Below are 23778 nucleotides of genomic sequence, written 5' to 3'. Positions count from 1 at the left end.
CAAACAAACACACTTTCGCATTTGTAATAACTAATAATTTTTATAATATCCTCTACCCTAAGGTTGCCTGGAAGAGATCGCTATTTTAGCGATAAGGCCGCCTATTGTACATGTTGTATTTGTTATATGTCTATTGTTTTTGTTTTAGTGTACAATAAAGCATATTTTACTTTACTTTACTTTAATAAGGGTACTGATTGACACATCTTTTTATATCCTTAGTTGGTATCGAAGTGTCTGAAGGGTTCGCTGGAGCAATTGCGGGAACTGAACTCGGATCACTTCCGACGGTACCAGGAGCAACTGCGCAGCATCAACCCCCCTTGCGTGCCTTTCTTTGGCATGTACCTCACCAACATTCTACACATCGAGGAAGGAAACTTGGGTAAGTTAAGTGATATCAGTGCTGTCGGAACAGAAAACTCAAACACTTTTTTTACCCGACTGCGACGAAGCTCAAAAGGAGGGTTGTGTTTGACCGAAATGGCAATCGGAGAAGAACGCCCCGCACAGCCCCCGCGCTAACCCGGTGCGGGAGAGCGCGGGTGACATGCGGATGTACGGGGCGCCCCCACCCCCCGCCTCATACCCCGATTGCTATCTCGACCTGTCGAGTACGATATGTATATAGGTACATATATTGTCCGTTCCTGTGTCCGCTCGTAACTACTCAACGGCTTAACCGATTTTGATAAATGATACGTCATCATGTCGATACGTCGTCATACGTCTTGATGTCTTGATGGCGCGAGTGTCACTCGCGTAGTACGTAAAATTAAAAAAAAAATTAAAATGGCGGCTTTTATGCGTTTTTTTGTGCGGGCTGAATTTTTTTCCAAGACCAAATCCTCGAGTGGGGTATCAAAATACCCCACTCGAGGATTTGATATTTGATAAAGGCGAGTACAAAAATGTATGTTTGAAAACAGTTTGGAGTGGCAAATCATAGAAAATGATTCTGTTCGTTCTATCCGTTCTGCGTGCTGAAAAAGATGCAGGGGCTTTGTTTGAAAACTGGAGGATTACTTGTTATTTGGGCGTATTTTATAGAAACTTTCCTACTCACAATCAAGCTGGTACTTGGTAGGAGGGAATAGCAACGATTCCGACCTACTATCGTCGGCAGTATCGTCCTCTGGAGATAGGTCTATAAGATTTGTGTCGAATTTGGGGGCAAGGCGAGACTATCGCCGCGATTCTCTCGTTCGTGTAGCCGCCGTCTAAGAGCCGCTTGACGTTTAGTTTCATTTACAGATTACCTACCGAACACAGAGCTGATCAACTTCTCTAAACGGCGGAAAGTGGCGGAGATTACAGGCGAGATTCAGCAGTATCAAAATCAGCCCTACTGCCTCACGGTCGAACCTCGTACCAGGGTTAGTTGATTCATTCAACGTATTTCATTTGCATAATTTCGTGCCTACAAGCGACTTAGCGTTCCGGTACGATGCCGTGTAGAAACAAAATGGACATGGGTTTAATAAAAACTGTCATACCCCTTCCAGGTTAGCCCGCTTCCAGTTAGACTGCATCATCACTTACCACCAGCTGAGGGCTAGCTTGTAACTAAATTTAAAAAAAAATTTGATAAAATCCTGTTGCCAGTGATGACTTACGGCTCCAAAACATTGTCGCTTCCTATAGGCCTTAAGGCCGGACCGCATAACAGCAGCGCGTTGTTTTGCGTCAAAATATTCTCTACAGACCGTTCACCTGTTCCCTGACGTTATGTTGGCACCATTGCAGGTCACACAATAATAAACCCTAAAATCTACGGAATAAAGCAAACAAAGCAATGGTGCCAACATGACCGCAGTGGACAAGTTAAGTGAACGGTATGCATGCCGTGAGGCGCAGCGACGCGCTTTACAGCGCCGCTCTTATGAGAAGGTACAGGGTTATCACGTGATCATATCAGAAATTAAAAAGATCTGAAGAATAAAATGCTATAGATGGTGGCCTCTCACCGGAAAGAGTGTCGTGCGTCCAGTTTAGCGTCAATGTGCTTTGAACGTAAAACAATGTAGCCATTTGTTTTCAGGCATTCCTAGAAACGCTGGACCCATTCCCGGACATGGAAGACAATGTGGTGGCGAATTACTTGTACGAAAAAAGCCTGGAGATCGAACCCCGAAGCAAACCTATGATCAAAGTGGTGAGATTTTTTTTTAAAATAAACAAATCTTTATTTGATAAAAAAATTACAAGGTAAACACTAAGTTACCATGCTATAGTACATAAAACATAGCTTGATACCTGTAGGGCGATTGTCTAAAACCTGCATCAATCATTATTACAATCTCAATTGTTCTGATTGGCTGAATTTGTGCGATTCTTGTTGCAACAATGCATTGTGGTCAATAGTGAGCGAGCATTAACCAATCAGAGATGATTCCGATCGTGACATTGTAGCTGTCAAACAACCGCGGTAGGGCCACTGCTGCGCGATTGCGGGAGAATGACAGCTACAATATCACGATCGCAATCATCACTGATTGGTTAACGCTCGCTCACTATTGGCTACAGTGCATTGTTGCAACAAGAATCGCACAAATTCAGCCAATCAGAACAATTGAGATTGTAATAATGATTGATGCCGGTTTTAGACAATCGGCCTACTGAGACGTTTGTCATAATGACATTTAATAGGTATGGGACCGTCTTTCGTATTTTATCGATATTCATATCGATAATAGCATAGTAGATAGAGTTTTTCAATGATTTATTAGTTTGTTTATACTTTTATATTTATCTATATTTTAATTCCATTGCTTTAAATATGAACATCATCATGAAACTTCCCCATTCAGCCACGGAAGTACCCCTCGGAGCTGTCCTTGAAACCTGTGAAAGTGTCGCGGCGGCACCACGAGGCGCAAAACTACAGAGAGTCCACGTCGTCCATCTCATCTGTGTCCGACGACGTGTGTAGTAAGTATTACACTTTACTCTCTCTCTTTACTAAAAGCCGTACTCAGAGTCGCTAATCGTTACTTAAGATTTAGTTAAAACGATACAGATTTATGTGAGAGATATAGCTCTGTCTCGTTTTAAGTGATTCTGAGTACGGCAGTTAGAAGCTTACGCTGAGTTGTTCTAACTTAGAAGCAATTCAAAAATTTTATTTAGTCATGAGACTCCATAGAATTCTGAGTTCAGTTTAAAGAATTTCTTTATAGACCAAAATACAGTACAGTACGCGGCAGAAAGTAATGTACATCGGCCATTAGAATGACATTTCGGCTTTTGTCGTTGAGACCGACAAAACGTCATATAGGTATGAATGACAGAGACAATGCTCTACAAATCTGCTATCTCATTCTAAAGGTTTGATTTGATTACCGCCGGAATTGATTATGGCATTTGGCACCAAAATTCAGCAGTCCGTTGCGTATGCGCGTGCCGCACTAGGCGATGTAAATCATAGACAGTACAAAAGGAACAGAAAATAGCATACGTCTTACGTAAACGGTCGAGGGCGACGCGCGGACCTAGAATTCAGAGCCGTGAAACAGCTGAACTGTACTTTAATGGAAAAAAAATTAAAGCTTTTATTTCAAGAACTTGTAAAATAAAAGGTGACTGGCTGACTGATCTATCAATGCACAGCTCAAACTACTGGACGGATCGGGCTAAAATTTGGCATGCAGAATAGCTATTATGACGTCTACGTCCGATTTTTGAAAATTCAAGCCCTAAAGGGGTAAAATAGGGGTTTGAAATTTGTGTAGTCCTCGCGGACGAAGACGCGGACCATAGGTATTCCACATATATTTCAGATCTAAAATTTCCGTTACAGGTCTCTCGCAACTGTCGCCGACGAGTGCGTGGGACGGTATGTCCGTCACTTCGCTCAACGTACACGATCCCAGTGAGTACACAGCGTAAATGTATACAGTTAGATCACGCCCTTGATGTTTGTGGACGAGCCGGCTTTCGGAAGTCGGTATAAAATCCATATCCATACTAAAGCGCTTATGGCTGAGCCATTACAAACGTGCGAACTGAGTCATAAATCATTGCATCAGGTAATCAGGGTATGGGGCAGGGAAACGCCTCGCACACCCACTGCACGTCACCCGCGCTCGCCAGCACTGGATTAGCGGGTGTGCAGGGCGTCCCCACCCCGAGTGCCATCTCGACCTGTCGCATACTATAGGTAGCTCTTTATAACCTGTTATCGACTATCGACAAATCCTTTTTTTTTACTGTTAACACACAACACCAGAACATCATGTTCCAGTTCCATCCATAAGGCCTGTAAGTGCGAGCGAGAGGTCCGATAAAAATGACTAAATGATATATGACTCAGTTCACACATTTGGAATGGCTCAACTATAGTACTCGGTGTCAAAAATATTGAGTTGTTTTCAGGGTTCCGTACTTAAATGGTAAAAAGGGAACACCAAGCCTAAGTCTATGCTGAGACACAGCTGGTGTAGCACAATGTTGCAGGATAAGGCAGGGCAGTTAAGGCGATAGATAGCGTATGCGACACAGCTGAGTAACTCGTTCTAGTTCGTACAAAGAATAGACATTTCTGGGTTGACGTGACCGTGCCGACACAGATTTCTGCATGACGCGTGTCATGCAGAAATCTATGCCGTCACTACGTGACGCACAATATGTCTGCGTCGCACGTGCCTGCGCCGTATCATACACAGCTCTCAGTACATTCATGCATTGCAATATCTGCACTGCTCTGAACTACGTCGCTTGCGGCTCAGCATACGCTTAGCCTTATGGTGCTATTTAGTGCCTCTGTTCGTCCGTGCGACCGTCATAGCTGCTTATTTCAGTAACAACTAAATGCGACTTGAAAGGAATAGTATTAAATAATGCTTGCCTAACGTTATTGCAAAAAAATAATCAAGTCAAAATAAACGATTAATTCAATTCTATCGTATTATTTCTGTCGTTTCGTTGTGTGTTGTTTCTGTTACTTCATTTTTCTGTTATTTAATTTTTGTTGCTCCTGTCATTTTATTTTTGTATTTTCTGTTTTTTTATTGTTTGTTATTTTTGTTATTTAAACACGTTTTTAAATTATGATGCGAATGATATTTGTGTAAATAAATGAGAGGAAAAAAAAATCAATGCTAGATCAAGTGGTGAATGGGCTTCGTTTACACAATCTTAAAATACCTAAACAAACTACCAACCTCCAAATAATTATCTCAGGAATTTGCTGAGCAAAACATCTGAAATAGAGGTGATAGATGTTGTCGTAAACAGTATATTACATTACAGTACGTTACAGTAAAAATAAAACCAAGTCACTTTTAAAAAATCTGCGATAATCCTGTACTACAAACAAACTTAGTTATGCGGTCCCAAGGAGAAGGAATTTGTATTTGAGGCGGGCAAATACTTAAACCAAATAACTATGTATACGTTTCCTTCCAAGGTACGGAACCCTCGATGCAGTTCATGTCCACTTGCACGCTAAACAGGTAACGTTATACACGCAGGTTCTCGGGAAGATCGGGGCTTGTTGCCCAGTCCACAGGAGCGGCTGGACCGCTCGAGCTCCAACTCGCTGGCACAGCTGGGCCAGTTCAGCCTGTTCGACAAGGGGCTGTCTTTGTTCGACAAGAGCAAGTCCACCAGCACTCTGAACAGGTAACATTATACACGCAGGTTCTCGGGAAGATCGGGGCTTGTTGCCCAGTCCACAGGAGCGGCTGGACCGCTCGAGCTCCAACTCGCTGGCACAGCTGGGCCAGTTCAGCCTGTTCGACAAGGGGCTGTCTTTGTTCGACAAGAGCAAGTCCACCAGCACTCTGAACAGGTAACATTATACACGCAGGTTCTCGGGAAGATCGGGGCTTGTTGCCCAGTTCACGGGAGCGGCTGGACCGCTCGAGCTCCAACTCGCTGGCACAGCTGGGCCAGTTCAGCCTGTTCGACAAGGGGCTGTCTTTGTTCGATAAGAGCAAGTCCACCAGCACTCTGAACAGGTAACATTATACACGCAGGTTCTCGGGAAGATCGGGGCTTGTTGCCCAGTCCACAGGAGCGGCTGGACCGCTCGAGCTCCAACTCGCTGGCACAGCTGGGCCAGTTCAGCCTGTTCGACAAGGGGCTGTCTTTGTTCGACAAGAGCAAGTCCACTAGCACTCTGAACAGGTAACATTATACACGCAGGTTCTCGGGAAGATCGGGGCTTGTTGCCCAGTCCACAGGAGCGGCTGGACCGCTCGAGCTCAAACTCGCTGGCACAGCTGGGCCAGTTCAGCCTGTTCGACAAGGGGCTGTCTTTGTTCGACAAGAGCAAGTCCACCAGCACTCTGAACAGGTAACATTATACACGCAGGTTCTCGGGAAGATCGGGGCTTGTTGCCCAGTCCACAGGAGCGGCTGGACCGCTCGAGCTCCAACTCGCTGGCACAGCTGGGCCAGTTCAGCCTGTTCGACAAGGGGCTGTCTTTGTTCGACAAGAGCAAGTCCACTAGCACTCTGAACAGGTAACATTATACACGCAGGTTCTCGGGAAGATCGGGGCTTGTTGCCCAGTCCACGGGAGCGGCTGGACCGCTCGAGCTCCAACTTGCTGGTAAAGCTGGGCCAGTCTATGAGCAAGTCCACCAGCACGCTGAACAGCTACCATTATACACGCAGATTCTCGGGAAGATCGGCGGGGTGATTACGTAAAACGTTGCAGTAGTGACAGCAACGCGACAGCAGTAGCAATGCGACAGTTCATTTGCTGTCTCTCTTCTTCTTCTTATTTTGCTTTGTGGCTATTGCTGTCTCTTTCTAGCCAGACGTTTGACAGCAATGATCGCGAGATTTACACCTGCCGCAAGCCTGTCGCGAGATACGTAATCACCCCGCGGCGCTTGTTGCCCAGTCCATGCGAGCGGCTGGAACCTATGTGGTATATAAGGTAATTTTTTCCGTGATTCCTTATCAAGTAGTAATAAAATGTAATGAAAATGTTAATGTTCACATTTCTTTGTTCACAGAAGTAGCGGTTCAACTAAAGATGAACCACCTTCGCCGGGAAATAACCATTCTCCAAAGTACGTTGAAATTATTATTTTCTTATTAAATCTTGTTTAAGTTTGTAAATAGAAGATCCGTTCTTTATTCATTAGCATCATGCATCAGTGCCATCTTCTAAATAAAGCTAGTCTATGATTTACATCGCTTAACGCGGCGCGCTTTTTTACTTCAATGTTGTTTCCTGCAATATTTATCAAGAAAAGCTTAGTATCAGTATCAGTTACCCAGATTTTATGGTTTGGATTTTAAGATATGAGGATAAATTATAATGAAACTCGACATAATTAGGTATTATGCAACAGTTTCGTAACTACTATTAAAGTGTATTTTGTATAGCTGTATAAATATTAGTTGCAGCATATGGACTCGAAAGCCAGTTCTGTCCCCCCGGGGGCCGTATCCAGAGTCGACTGTCAGTGTCAGTATGGAGCACCTCGCCTACAACAACAAGAAGCCGGAACTGCTACAGGTAAATTGGGTATTTGACTCCAATTTTTTTATTACTTTATTATAAACTAGAATAAAAACAATGATGTAAACTGAAAAAAGTAATTAAATGGAACAAAAAAGTTATAAATATTTAAATATTTCTGATTAGACAGAGATTGCGATACAGCAGTTTGACGTCACACCTACTAATGCCATAGTAGCTTCGTGCGGTTTCATACAAATCTTCGTTTTGCGAGAAAGGGATAGAAGACCCTCCCACTCCAAAATTAAAATGCCTGTAACTTTGTAAATCTTTGTCGGATTTTAATATTTTTTTCAGTGTACGTCATTATTTTTATCCCAGTTTATAATAAAGTAATAATATTTATCAAATTCAAAAGTAGGCAAATACCCAATTATTAACACATATAAACATACTCATCATCATCATCGTCATCGTCAACCCATCGCCGGCTCACTACTGAACACGGGCAGAGTGATCTAGAGTAAGGCGCCATCTCATCGGACGAGAGGATCACGGTAATAGTCTTCCCGTGTGATAAAATTCGATACAAACTGTATGGGCCAATCTCCACATAGCGATACTATCGCGGGATACTCCCTTCCGTGGAGATGGCGTCTAAGGAAACTCGGTTTGCGACGTTAGATACCTAGTCGTTTCATAGCCTACCCTGCGTTAAAATACGTAGGTAGTTGCCAGTGTAGATGAAAGCTTGACTTTCATAACTGTCGTGAACTGTGACACGTGTCCCGTGTCCCGTGTCCAGAATGAGAAAAGTTTCGCCATAGTCCACCACGCTGGCAAAGTGCGCATTGGCAGACTTCACCTTTGAGAACATTATGGGGAACTCTCAAGCATGCAGGTTTTCTGACGATGTTTTCCTTCACTTTTAAAGCATTATTCTTTAAAACACACATAACCCTATAGTTAGAGGCCCGGGATCAAACCTTCGACCCCCTGAATAGGAAGCATCTTAATAGTTAAAAAAAACTTGAGATGAAGAAAAATAATTCACAAAATGAATGACATGTTTTCTAAATACGAGTTTTATTAACAGGAACAAGTGCCTTCTCTACCACCGCGCACCAACATACCGCAGACTAACTCTGTGCTGGCGTCAGACAACGAGGCCCCTCCCGTGCTGCCTAGGAGGCCCCCTTCACCACACACTGGTACAGAACACTTTACCCGAGTATATTAGCAGGAATGAGATCACTTTCCCCGCAACAACGTACCTCTCGTACCACAGACAAACTCTGTGCTGGCGTCAGTCAACGAGGCCCCTCCTGTGCTGCCTAGGAGGCACTCTTCACCACACACTGGTACAGAACACTTTACCAGAGTATAGCAGCAGAAATGAGTGTCTTCACTTTCCCCGCAACAACGTACCTCTCGTACCACAGACAAACTCTGTGCTGGCGTCAGTCAACGAGGCCCCTCCTGTGCTGCCTAGGAGGCACTCTTCACCACACACTGGTACAGAACACTTTACCAGAGTATAGCAGCAGAAATGAGTGTCTTCACTTTCCCCGCAACAACATACCTCCCGTACCACAGACTAACTCTGTGCTGGCGTTGGACAACGAGGCCCCTCCTGTGCTGCTTAGCACACCATTGCGAGCATCCTCTTGTCAATAAAGAAAATAAATGTAAATAAACTCAAAATTATTTATCCAGAATTGGTAAAATTTTACGCTTCCTGATTGTCATAAATTTATTATTTGTAAGATATGATATAGTGGTGATAATTAATACGTACTTAAAACTAAAGCTACGAGGGTTCCAAACGCGCCCAGGTCTGAGAAGAGCCCACAGGCCACAACAAACCTCATTTCAATGTCCTAACACTCAATTTTAAAATATGTGCAATCAAAAGCTCTACTCTCCGCGCGGGTCCAGTTATAAAAAAACACTGTTAGAACAAAAAATATTTTTTTTCAGCATTAAGCGATACTCCGCCTGAACCGCCCGACCGGCCTTTACCTAGTCCAAAGCACCCCGAATTGATCAGGTACTATACTAATTACGTAAATACTTACGCCATTCTAATTATACAATGTGTAAATAGAACGCTAGCAAAAATGAAGACAGGTGATAGTACTAATAAATACCACATAAAAAATCCTGTACTTTTTAAAAGTTCGTAATGTATTGCAAATAGAACATCTGACTGACACTAGAGGTTAACGAACGTTGCGTAAATAAGTGCCGAGTGGTCAATGTCGCGTCGTAAACGGGGCATTAACTCCGAATTTGGCACGCTATACATTGCGGGTTTGAAAAATACTAAATCACTAAAATTACAGTTATAAGGCAAATGAATATTGGTATTGGATTGTGTTTAGGTAGTATAATAATAGTGCAAATTTTTTGCTAGCATTCTAATTACATCCTATATGTATATAAACAAGACAACAACGAAAACAACGTCCCTGACTCCATTTTGTGGCCTGTAACTGCTTAAACGCTAACAATATAATACGGTTATGATAACTTGATATTTTAAAATTGGGAATCAGAATTTTTCCACTGAAAGTATATGTGAAAGATTATATTTATAAATAAGTATAGATGTAATTCAATACAATCACTATAACAGCATGTGGGATTGCCGTTAATTGATAGCAACAGTTAGACGGGACATTTGGTAAAGTATCGATTTCGGTGAAAAACCGTTTGCGATATAAAAGCAAATGTGAATTTTATCACCCGTAGACCGTTCTCGTAATATTATGTTTGCTGTTTCAATTTTTTATTAAATCATTCAAAATTACGTGCAATAAAAATTACAGAAATAATATAACAGTTTTATAATAACAATTAGTGTGACAACTTCTTTATAAATAATTTTACTGTAAGTACTAATTGTACATTGTACGCAATCTCTTTTTTAAAATATACAGCTGGCTTTTTCATGATACTCCTTGCGAAAAAGATAATAATAATATGGTAGTATGTCTTCAAAGACTTACACTGGAATTGATAGTCAAGATAGGGGCTTCTTTGAAAGACTATTCAGACGACATGTGTCATACACAACCTTAATGCATTGCATAAATGTTGAATATGACACATGTCGTTTGAATAGTCCTTTAAAGAAGCCCCTATCTTGACTATGAATTTCTGTGTTAGTCTAATTAGTGTGGGGTGGGGTTTTACAAATGTGTTTCTGCCATAATTTAAATATCTTGTCTGAAAAAAAATTAAAGTGATAAAATATGTATTTAACAAAACAGTTTTGTCAAATTTAAACACTTTCTAATGGTACCCACACTAGGTAGTCCTGTGTCGTATAAATAATGTAACTGGAAATTGACGCTCGGTTTACTAGACTAAGTTCACTAACTAAAGTATCTAAAATATGTTAAGGTACAAATTACTTAGGTGTTTTTTTGTGTTGCATGTATTATTATTATTACAAGTATAGCAATAACAGAGTGCCCTTTTATATTAGATGCAGGAAAAGATTTTCCGTTGCGTCGTAACTTAAGGAAGCGAGCCATCTAAAGTCTGATTGTAAAGCTTATATAACTCATTCTTGACGCAGCCTTACTCACAAAAGCCCCGCCATGTCCCCCAAGAGATCTCCTGCGCCCGCGCCGCCCATCAGCCCCATGGTGCCAGACAGGTAATTTCACTATGTTCTTCTTCTTTTCTTGTTTGGCGCCATTTTGTAGTGCCAGACCAGTATGGATAGTTCAATCGGCAATCCATGATTACGCGCCCCACTCTTTGTCCCAATCGTTTACAATGCAAATGTGCTGTGTACTGTTAGAGTGTAAGTTCTATCGTAAGTCGTAACCGATCCGCGATGTGGGCACACGCACAAGAAGATAAATTAGATAAAAATCACTCCCCGCACCCGTGGTTTCCCCGCACGAAAAATAATCAGGGCGCGTCTTCGTGGATTGAACTATATATTCAATGCACTTTACCAGTGGCAATTGGCTTGAAGAAATCACTATACAGTGTTTTCTTTAACTGGGACATTGGTACGGATTCTGATCACAACTTAGATTATTCGCATACCCTTCTTACCAATGTAATATGAAAAGGACAGACACAGTTTAACAGTTTTAAATTTAATTTAAAGCTGTTAAACCTCGTGACTTTAGCTGCCAGTCGAATTAGTAGTGTGCACTAAAATTTAGTGTCGTTAAATTTAAAATTCATGTTCCGTCCTTTTTTAGCAATGTTAAAAAGAAAGAGATGCAGATACTCTAAATTTAGTTTAGAGAAAAACAAGAGAATCGACGCCAGTATAGAGAAATCTAAAACCATAGGAGATACAGGGAAACTGTCTTTGAAAACTTTAAGCCTTTTTTAGAGAAAACAATTTTGGCATAGTCAACTAGCTTGTGATGATTCCTGTTATCTTGTAATAATGGATATTGTTTTTGTTTGTATAGAGCGGCGTTTAGTTTTCCTTCCACAACAACGTCTCCATCAGCGCACCACCATTGTAAGTAATATTATTTTTTATAAAAGTTGTAGAGTAAAGAAAGCAGTCATTTGTTTGAACAATATAAACTATTTATTACTAGCTGATGCCCGCGACTTCGTACGCGTGGATTCAGGTTTTTAAAAATCCCGTGGGAACTCTTTGATTTTCCGGGATAAATAGTAGCCTATGTCACAACCATTTTTAAAAACCTAAATCCACGCTGACGAAGTCGCGAGCATTAGCTAGTGTAGGAATAATTGAGTTGCAGTACGCGGCAGAAAGTAATGTACATCGACCTTAAGAGATAGTGGATTTGCAGAGCATTGTCTCTGTCGTAGAGACCGACAAAACGTCATAATAGGTATGAGTGACAGAGACAACGCTCTACAAAGCTGAAATGTCATTCTAAAGGCCGATGTACATTACTTTCAGCCGCGTACTGTAGTCATTCTTTATTTATTCCTAACTCATGTATGTTTGTTTGTCCGTTATAGCGGACGGCTCGGCGCCCCCTCCACTGCCCCCGCGCAAGAGGAGGGACTCTACGGCACCGCATACTCCACATCTCGTAAGTTTGCTTTACTTTCCTTCTTTTTTAGGGTTCCCTACCTCAAAAAGAAAAAGGAACCCTTATAGGAGGACTTCGTTGTCTGTGTGTCTGTTTGTTAAGACATCATCATCATCATCATCATCAACCGTTAGACGTCCACGGACATAGGTCTCTTGTAGGGACTTCCACACGCCACGGCCTTACGCTGACAGAATCCGGCGGCTCCCTGCGACTCGTCTGATGTCGTCCGTCCAACTAGTGGGGGATCTTCCAATGCTGCGTCTTCCGGTGCAAGATCGCCATTCTAGCACCTTGGGACCACAACGTCTATCGGTTTTACGACTATGGGCGCTGCCCATTGCCACTTCAGCTTCGCAACCCATTGAGCTATGTCGGTTACTTTAGTTCTCCTACGGATCTCCTCATTTCTGATTTGATCTGAGTTAAGACAAGGAACTCGAAACTTTTTATCCCAGAAAATCAAAGAGTTCCCACGGGAGTTCCCATTGTTCTTTGGACATCATCTTGTTCTGCATAATTGTAGACCCACTTACAGCTTGCAAAAAATAAATACAACTAAGTTAGAAACCCCCTCTCACTCTGAGAGGAGACCCGTGCTCTGGTGCTGTAGTAGCCGGCGGTGGGTTGATCATGTTGTCAAGTTAGAAAAAAACCCTAACTCACGAGCTTGTTTGGTAGACGTGCTCGGGTTTCGCGTCGTGGTGCGGCACGGACGGCTCCCCGTCGGGCGCGTCCCCCGCGGGCTCTGAGCGCCCCGCCGCCCCCGCCTCCAGCACGCCGCCGCCGCTGCCGCCGCGCCCGCCGCCGCCGCCCGAGCTGCTGCGCCCCGCCAGCTCCGCGCTGCTGCAGCGCCGGCACACCGCCGCGTGAGTAGCCGCTCCATGTTACAACCATCACAGCGTAAATATAAAGCATATGACGCCAGTGCCGTCTTTAATTGTAAACAGATTGCTCATTGAACATTACGTAATCGTCCTCACCGTTTTTATGAGACTATAAAACCGAATGAGCTGTGCGAACTGATTCATTATTCGTGTGGGTTGTCGAGGGCACTTCTCATTAGACACTGTGTGTCGTACTGTGGGTTTGAGGTTATAGTACTAGGTTGTGGTGTGCTAGGTTAGCTGGTTGGTCTGGGACCGGTATGGGGATGGAGGAGCCGGTGTAGGTAGGGACCTAGGTAGTGTTACTTAGGGTTGTCTAGTCAAAGGAGACGTTATTGTGACATGACTCATAAATGAGGGTGCGATAGTTATTGTTGAGGGTAGTCTGTGTTGTCTCTCGTAGTGCGAGAATATTGTTAGTGCGCCCACAAAGGCTCGGTTAATCTAATATGTTGTAATCCTGACGTATCCGTTAATCATCATCATCATTATCTTTATAAAGGCAGCAGGCCTATCCCGACACATACATTTTAAGAACCTTACTCGCCATATTTGTTCTATGTGTCAAATGGTGTATGTAATGTGGCCATATTTTTGTAATTAGCGTCTAAGAAACTTATTGTAATATTTCGCTGTTGACTCTACTATAATAAATAAAATAAAAATGTACGATTCACCCTTAATTTAAATTATGGCCTAAAATCGTAATTTTGACTTGCCAGTTGACCACACAGAGCAAATAATATGGCGAGTGAGTTCTCCAAATGTACGCACTATACTTTAATGTCTGCCTTAAGGTGACGCTGGATGCACGTCCGAACTGCTCGGCCCACGTGGGTAACCTGTATGCTATTTCACCTAACATTGTGATAGAAAGAAATAGACTCAGTGATGAGCAGTGTAGCGAGTGCATGCGCTCACACTAGCGTCCGGATATATTGATGATGGCACACAGATAGTTGGACAGATGTCACCGATGAATTTTTGTAAATATATGATTTATGAAGGAACTACTTATTTCAATTATTATTGTATAAGATTTTATGGAAGAGCGGGGTCGCCTGCCACGAGTACTCGTAGCAATACTAAAACACTTACTGGGATGGTCCCAATTACTACGCACTATGTGAAATTGTTTTACCTACTGAAATAGATATTTTTAAATTTTTTTTGAATGATAATGATTACCTACTTATCTTTTGATGAATACTATAAAATCTCACTTACATACATACCTATTAGGTAACTACTACCTCAGCGTGTATAAACAACTCGTACTTATATTATATTATAGAAATCCATACTTCTATGAAGTGTCTGTCTGTAATTTCGAAATAACTACCGCAAGCTCATAATATTGTTATTTGAACTGTACCATAACAGCTGAATCAAATTTTTTTAAAAACTGTCTGTCTGTCTGTCTGTTTGAAGTTTGAACGGGCTAATCTTCGGAACGGCAGAACCTATTTTGACGGGACTTTTACAGACAAGTAGAGAATTAACAAAGGATACTTTTTTAACCGACTTTTAAAAAAGGAGTTGTGTTTTTCTACCTATGTACACAGAAATCTCCGAGATTTCTGAACCGATTTGCGTATTTTTTTTAATTGATAAAGAAACTTTGCAACATTGTCCTATATAAAATGTGGATTTCAACTCCTCAATCCTGATGCTGCAGGGGACATGACCACCAAAACTTATGGGATTTTGAAACTGTCGGTTATAAATTGATATTGAGAGGTAGGTAGATATCTACCAAGTAAAGACTTTATCATTGAACTCGAAGACCCACTTCTCGACCCTGATGCTGTACCTAAGGAATTGCATTGCTAAATCGTGGTGATCCCACGGAATTTTAAATGAATCATCGCCCACGCCCGTTCGGTACCCTCATTCCGCACATTGTTTTTATTAGTCAGTCCACCAATCACAACAAAGCATTCTCCCCTGTCCCCCGCCAACATTTTACGATTTTGTTTTCATGTAAATCCTTGTATATGCGTACTCTAGGAGTTGAATTCTCTGTGCTGGCGGATTACCTATTAGGAACACATGATTACACATTCGTTTGTCTGTGAAAATAAATTTTGTTGCCTACACTTATCTATTAGTAGCGACTAAAAACTATATATACCATCTACTTGTGTATAAAAAAGTCTAAATAAATTCCACTTTGATCTCAAAAATGAAAATTTTATTTTTATAAGTAGGAAGTAGGTACAATTCAATTTCCCTCTAAAAGCCCACTACACACATAAACACAATATGTATCATTTTCTGTTTCAACAGTCACATTAGATGTATCATTCGACGCAGAACTATTGAAGCTCTCCATTTCATTTCTGGAATTAATAAACATACAATCAACGTAAATATATTGTGAGTATTATCTATATAGAATGTATGCAAAAAACATAGCATAACAACTTACAAGTATGGTATGGGTAGACCTTTCAATATTTAGTACGGAATTGAATGTTGCAGCATCATGTTGGATTTCAGTGGTACGTATATTGGGCACATTCATTTTATTTTCCTTGTTTTCTTCTAAAAGGAATGCCTTGAGTCACTAAAATACAACATAATTCAGCATTGACAAATCTGACAACAAATAGTAAATCTCTATATTATTATATAAAAATGAATCGTTGAATGTGTTGCTGATCGCAAATCTCGAGAACAGCTGCACCGATTTCGCTAATTCTTTTTGATAATATTCCTTGAAGTACGGGGATGGTTCTTATGGAGAGAAAAATTTAAAAAATGTCCTGAAAAAGAATCGACTGTAGGCGGTGCGAAGTTCGTCGGGGCAGCTAGTAACATAATAATTATATTATCCTAATCCTAATTCCTAATCTAAATATATAAAAGAAAAAGGTGACTGACTGACTGACTGACTGACTGACTGACTGACTGACTGACTGACTGACTGATCTATCAACGCACAGCTCAAACTACTGGACGGATCGTGCTGAAATTTGGCATGCAGATAGCTATTATGACGCAGGCATCCACTAAGAAGAGATTTTTGAAAATTCAACTCTGGAGGGGGTGAAATAGGGGTTCGAAATTTTGTGTAGCCCACGCGGACGAAGTCGTGGGCATTTGCTAGTATCTAAATAATATCAACTTACAAACACAGTGTCAAACTTTCAGAAGCTGGCTCTAAATGGTACGGTGTGATAGCATCATAATCTAATTCAATTCGATTTTTTGCTTTGTCGTTTCCTTGCCAAAGAAAATCCCGTGATCCACTAAAATAGAAGTATAATATATAAGTATTTATTAAAAATAAATAAATGTCATCATCAAATTCACCATCCTAGAGAACCTTGAAAACGACACTCGCGTCTATTTTTTATAAAAAGTGCTGGCCCGCCATCTTAGATTAAAAAATTAATGTCATTATCAAAACCAGCATCCTGGAAACCCTGAAAACGACACCCATTTCTATTTTTTGTGAAAAGTGCATGTCTACTATTTTGGATTTGAAAATAAATGTCATTATCAAATTCAGCATCCCGGAAAAGTACATATTCAGTCAAATAAAATTCCCGTCGAGTCACATTGTTACTCACGTCGGGTGTGACGCACGGGAATAACCCCGAAAAAGTAATGGCATTATCATCACAAGATAATATTATGGTTTGGAAAGATTCTGATGAATTTTAATAGATCTCCTCTTTGCAAGGGATTTGCTTTTGCGAGAAGCTTTTGCGAGTGTAAACCGTTTCTTTTTCCTCTTCCGCCAATCCATTTTTGTTTCTGTTACACGAAAACTCAAGTATATAATTAAATTGTCTAAGCACACAATATGACCTACATACTTATATTTGTAACTAGATGATATACGCGACTTCGTCCGCGAGGATATAGTGGTTTTTTAATCCCGCGAGAACTCTTTCAAAAGCGATCACTATTTCAAATTTCAGCCAAATCCGTCTTGTACTTTTTGCGTGAAAGGGTAACAAACCTATACACACACACACGCAGATACAAAATTTCGCCTTTATAATGTAAAGTGTGATTTGACAACCCTGACTTTCGGAATTCGGATAAGTCCAAATTATATTTTATTACTAGTTGATGCCCGCAACTTCGTCCGCGTGGAATTAGGTTTTTAAAAATCCCGTGGGAACTCTTTGATTTTCCGGGATAAAAAGTAGCCTATGTGTTAATTTAGGGTATACCCTAAATTAACACTTTTATCTATCTCCATTCCAAATTTCATCCAAAACTGTTCAGCCGTTTTTGTGTGATTGAGTAACAAACATCCAAACATCCACACACACACATCACTACACCTATTATAAATGTGATAGTGTGTTTGTTTGTTGGTTCGTTGGTTTGTCCTTCAATCACGTCGCAACAGAGCAACGGATCGACGTGATTTTTGCATGGGTATGGTTGACCTGGAGAGTGACATAGGCCACTTTTTATCCCGGAAAATCAAAGAGTTCCCACAGGATTTTTAAAAATCTAAATCCACGCGTACGAAGTCGTGGGCATCACCTCATCATCATCATCATGATCAACCCATCGCCGGCTCACTACAGAGCAGGGGTCTCCTCTCAGAGTGAGAAGGGTTTTGGCCATAGTCTACCACGCTGGCCATGTGCGGATTGGTAGAATTCACACACCTTTGAGAACATTATGGAGAACTCGGCATGCAGGTTTCCTCACGATGTTTTCCTTTACCGTTAAAGCAAGTGATATTTAATTAATTAAAACGCGTATAACTCCGAAAAGTTAGAGGTGCTTGCCCGGGATCGAACCCCCCGACCTCCGTTTAGAAGGCGGACGTCCTAACCACTAGGCTATCATAGCTTCACCTAGTTTATAATATTAGTAGGATATATGTAAACTACTACCACCAGCTGTCGATACGATGCATTCTAAAATAAATCGACCGACCGACCGACAGACCGACCGGCCAAGTACGAGTCAGACTCGCGCCCCGAGGTTTCCGTACTACAATAGTAAAATGTTTATCTCTAAATCTCCGTTTAGAGATAAGCATTTACAATGTAACTTAATTTATTACTACTATGTAACTAGAATTTCGGTACATATAAAAATGAATCGCTAAATGTGTTGCTGATCGCAAATCTCGAGAACAGCTGAACCGATTTCGCTAATTCTTTTTTATAATATTCCTTGAAGTACGAATATGGTTCTTACGGAGAGAAAATTTTTAAAAAATTCCTGAAAAAGAATCGACTGTTAGGCGGTACGAAGTTCGCCGGGGCAGCTAGTGAAAAATAAAAATAAATAAATAGGTAAATAGTATTTTTTGACATTTTGCATGATAAATCAAAAACTATTTATTATGCACTAGATGATGCCCGCAACTTCGTCCGCGTGGATTTAGGTTTTTTAAAAATCCCGTGGGAACTTTGATTTTCCGGGATCAAAAGTCAAAGTCAAATGATTTGTTCAAAATAGGTAATAAATTACTCTTTTCGATTGTCAGTTGTTGGATTTGTAAAATATAGTGGTGATAATTATTTCGCAAACGCTACGAGGGTTCCAAACGTGCCCAAGACTGAGAAGAGCCCACAGCTAACTCAGCCGGGTATTCTTTTTATTATCACCACTTTACAAAATCATAAATTAAACTTATTAGAACTATCACAAAGCCGAGCAACTCATTCCCAAGCTTGCTTATCATTTAAATAATCCTTTACAATGTAATAGGATTTTTTAATTAGTTTACGTTTTATGAAAACTTTGAACTTATGACAGTCACTTTGAACTTATGACAGTCACTTTTTTTGTTAATTTATTTATGTTTTTATATACGTACAATAAATTTTCAAAAATATATTGATTATGCACTGTCATAATTTTAACTTCTCTAAATTTAGTTCTCAGCGACTCTCGTGGTCCCATACTATATATGGCTCGAACAGCCCTTTTCTGCAGCACAAAAATAGAATTTATATCAGCAGCATTACCCCATAATAATTCCGTGGTGCCATCTGAATCAGGGTTTCTACTGAAAACCAGCGCTGTATGTTTTTGTACTTGTGCAAGACAATATGCATTTATGCTGAGTAGGGACCTTTTTTTTTGGGTTGTGCCACACATGACATACTTTATTCCGGCGCTTCTTCTACTTGAGGTTTTTGACTTTATTACTCAAGTATAAGAGGCGCTGGGATAACCTAACCAGTTGGTAACTGGTAATGTGTGGTACAGCTTTAAAAAATAAACGTTTTTTCTTTTCTTTCTTTTTCTTTTCTAATAATATGCCATATGACATAATGCTGTGAAAGTAACTAAAATATACTAGTCTCGCCGTTTCTATGTCTGTCAACTGGCGAATCTTTTTTACCGCATATGCAGCAGAACTGTCTGTTCGATAAGTTATTTATATGAGAGCCCCATTGAAGTTTCGCATCTAACGTTATTTCCAGAAAAATAGCGGTATCCACTAAATCTTATTTATCATAAAAGTAGCCTATGTCCTTCCCCGGGATGCAAGCTATTTTTGTACCAAATTTCATCAAAATTGGTTAAATGGATGAGCTGTGAAAAGCTAGCAGACAAACAGACGGACAGATAGACAGATACACTTTCGCATTTATAATATTAGTATGGATAAAAATAAATAAAATCGGTTTTGATGTACAAGTAAGGTCCTTTTATATGATATCACACTTGGTTTACTAATCTTACTTGAAAGTTGAAAATACTAACTATTCGTTAATGAACACATTTTTATTTATTTTTCGTGATGTAACCACAAATTCATTGTTTCAGATTTTTCCCCTTACGTGTGTTATAACTGTTATTACCTACCTGCCAAATTTTATCATTCTAGGTCAGTGGGAAGTACCCTACAGGTTTCTTGACAGACACACTGACAGACTGACAGATAGACAGACAGACAGACAACAAACTGATCCTATAAGGGTTCCCTTTTCCTTTTGAGGTACGGAATCCTAATGATCTCTCTTTTTGCACTGCATTTAATCTGAATCCAAGAATTCCCGATCCGAAATAGCCGTAAGCAAGACTGTATCGTCACTTACCACCAGGTGAGATTGTAGTCAAGGGCTAACTTGTATCTGAATAAATAAATAAAAAAGTACTATTTGTACGAAGCGTTGCGTACTTTATTTGTAAGACGGACAGACAACAAACTGATCCTATAAGGGTTCCTTTTTCCTTTTGAGGTACGGAATCCTAATGATCTCTCTTTTTGCACTGCATTTAACCTGAATCCAAGAATTTCCGATCCGAAATAGTCGTAAGCAAGACTGTATCGTCACCTACCACCAGGTGAGATTGCAGTCAAGGGCTAACTTGTATCTGAATCAATATTATTATTATTATTTTATTACTTATAATAAAACTGTAACAGGTGAAATTCTGTACATTGAAGATATTTTGAAATTTTTTTTTCGAGGGCACTCTATAATCGATACTGAACCCAAAACTGGAATTTTTTTCATTTTTGTCTGTCTGTCTGTCTGTCTGTCTGTCTGTATCACGGCCGCGCATCACGCTGAAACTACTGAATGGATTCCAATGAAACTTGGTACGATTTGACGTCATACTATAAGGATATAGGATATAGGATACTTTTTATCCCGAAATTCAGCATGGTTCCCTTAGGAGAGGGGTTGAAAGTTAAAATGTATACTGAGCTGTAATTCATTAACGCGTAGTCCGATTTCATTCATTCTTTTTTGTTAGAAACCATACATGTTAAAACTTCAAGTGCCAACTTCTCAACCATCATCATAATAATCACGGGTAGCTTTTGTACTTTTGGATTTCAATCAGCTGTTTTAGGAATAGTTGATGTTGAATTGATATTAAAGGTACGCTTAGAATAAACTATCTCTGGTTTAGGTACCAAGCAACGACTTCATAATTCAACTCGATATCCCAACTCTTCAACCCTGATGATGCAGGGTATTGCACTCCTAAGCCACTGTTGATTGTGAGATAATATTGTAGATGCCAAACATATATACCATTATTGAACTTTAAGTTCCAACTCTTCAATACTGATGCTGCAGGGTACTGCACTCCTATTCTATGGGTCTTAGGAACTGTTGTTGGTGAATTAATATTGTACCATTTACTATTGTACCAAACCACGACTACATGGTTGAACTCCGTTCACAAAAATCCACGCACTCCATCGAAATCCTATTCTATTCCAAACTTATTCGACAGCGTGACAGGAGTGGAGAAGGCGGATAGGGACGTGTGAGGGGTGCAACGGATCAACGTGATTTTTTCCATCATCATCAGCCTGCGGTCGTCCACTGTTGGACATAGGCTTTCCCTAAAGAGCGCCACCACACCCGGTCCTCAGCCTTCCTCACCTAGCCACTTCCCGCCAGCCTCTGTATATCGTCGGTCCATCGTGCTGGAAGGCGTCCCACACTACGCTTACTTATACCTACGCGGTCTCCACTCAAGAACTTTCCGGCTCCAACGGCCATCACCTCTACGACAGGCATGACCTGCCTTCTTTTATCCCAGAAAATAAAAGAGTTCCCACGGGCTTTTAAAAACCTACATCCACGCGGACGAAGTCGCGGGCGTCAGCTAGTAAATAAATAAAAAAGTACTATTTGTACGAAGCGTTGCGTACTTTATTTGTAAGACGGACAGACAGACAGACAGACAGATAGACGGACAGACAGACAGACGGACAGACCGACAGACGAACAGACGGACAGACGGACGGGCAGACGGACCGATGGACGGACCGACAGACGCATGGACGGACGGACGGACTGACGGACGTACGGACGGACGGACGGACGGACGGACGGACGGACGGACAGACGGACGGACGGACAGACGGACCGACAGACAGACAGACAGAGGGTTCCGTTTTTTCCTTCTGAGGTACGGAACCCTAAAAATACAAAGAAATACCACCAGGTAGGTACCTACCTACCTATATTATTATACATATACAGGTACCTTTTTAGGGTTCCGTACTTTATAAGGAAAAAAGGGACCCTTAGGATCACTTCGTTGTCTGTCTGTCTGTCCGTCTCTCCGTCTGTGTCGTATCTGTCACACAAACCTATAGGATACTTCCCGTTGACCCAGAATCATGAAATTTAGTAGGTACGTAGGTCTTAGAGCACAAGTAAAGGAATAAATCCGAAAACCATAGATTTGTGATTACAACTTACAAAAAAAAATTAAAGTGTGTTAATGAAAAAATAATTAGTATTTTCAATTTTCAATGTATAATAAGTATACCAAGTGGGGTATTATATGAAAGGGCTTTACTGTATTGTGTGTATTCTAAAACACATTTTTATTTATTTTTATGCATAATAGTTTTTGATTTATGGAGCAAAATGTCAAAAAAATACCTGAGTACGGAACCCTTGGTGCGCGAGCAACTCGCACTTGGCCGGTTTTTTAAAATTAGATAAAATAAATAACTAAACAAAGTTACTTACCTATTGTACTAGGACCACACGAGTAGATATCCCTACTAGGACCTCAACAACAAAGTCAGGTCAATAAACCAATGAATAAAATTGGTGTCCAAATTTCAAATTCCAGAGGTCAATGTACAAAATGCAATAAGTATTTGAAGGACTTATTGACTCTGCTCTGCTCAATCTTCTACACATTTGCATAGCCACTGAATAAAAATTAATTTTATAAAATCATTACGACTTTTGTTTTTGAAAACATATTAATAACAACAGTTGTCGTCATAGAAACCACAATATTACACGCGCAGCCGCGCGCCGCTGGGCTGGCCCTTCCCTCCGCCACCCGCGCGGTGTCTAATGTTTTGGGGTGAGAAGCATGATGATTTTAGCCGAAATCTAGCGCTTGAAAAGGGTTGAACAGTAGTTTGGGAAAAGTATTTTTGAGAAAAAACTACTGAATTTAGGTTTGCAAAGTAAAGTTATTTCAACTAATGAATAAATAAACTATGTCTAATGATAATTTTTTTTAGAATTTTCCTATTCCTAATCTTATTTATTTACGCCCAAAGTTGACATAAATTTAGTGTTAAAATAGGAATCTTTTGAGGCTCGTAACTTTTAAATCAATATTTTTTTCAATGTTTTAGATATCATTGAACCTAGATAATGACGAGATAAATCGATATAATTCTTAGTTTTGTGCGTACAATATCGAATATTGTTGTATTTTCCCTCCTACGTTTGTATGAAGAAAGCACCGAACTGAGCTGCCTTAATGTATGCGGACGACTGATTCACTGCGAAGTAGTGTCAGACCAAAGCTCGATTTTTAGGCGAAGCCGAAGCCGATTGATCTGCTATTGCCACAACCTTCGGCTGAAGCGGCCAAAACTTCGGCTCATTTATTCCTCCCGTCAATATAATGTTCAGAAGTGTACGTCGATTTTTAATGAAAATATTACAATAAAACTTAAAGCTAGCCTTATCTA

The 23778-nt window shown here is 40.6% G+C and overlaps 1 protein-coding gene across 5 annotated transcripts in view; it reads left to right on the top strand.

Moving 5' to 3' along the window:
* Sos (Son of sevenless) overlaps positions 1 to 23778 on the top strand; it is a 49258-nt gene that overhangs the window by 19506 nt on the left and 5974 nt on the right. For 2 of the 5 annotated variants that reach the window (XM_069500688.1, XM_069500686.1), the window contains 14 exons: positions 223 to 385; positions 1255 to 1376; positions 2042 to 2155; positions 2811 to 2931; positions 3800 to 3871; positions 5408 to 5453; positions 6969 to 7025; positions 7360 to 7477; positions 8517 to 8631; positions 9401 to 9470; positions 11007 to 11087; positions 11869 to 11921; positions 12398 to 12471; positions 13153 to 13340. In XM_069500688.1, the coding sequence (XP_069356789.1) occupies positions 223 to 385; positions 1255 to 1376; positions 2042 to 2155; positions 2811 to 2931; positions 3800 to 3871; positions 5408 to 5453; positions 6969 to 7025; positions 7360 to 7477; positions 8517 to 8631; positions 9401 to 9470; positions 11007 to 11087; positions 11869 to 11921; positions 12398 to 12471; positions 13153 to 13340 (1394 nt within the window). The other 3 variants (XM_069500689.1, XM_034971894.2, XM_069500687.1) reach the window with 2 other exon arrangements.

The sequence above is a fragment of the Maniola hyperantus genome, chromosome 9 (assembly GCF_902806685.2).
Source record: "Maniola hyperantus chromosome 9, iAphHyp1.2, whole genome shotgun sequence".
Taxonomy (NCBI): Eukaryota; Metazoa; Arthropoda; class Insecta; order Lepidoptera; family Nymphalidae; genus Maniola; species Maniola hyperantus.
Note: the sequence above shows the minus strand (reverse complement) of the source record. Positions and strands in the feature narration are given on the sequence as shown.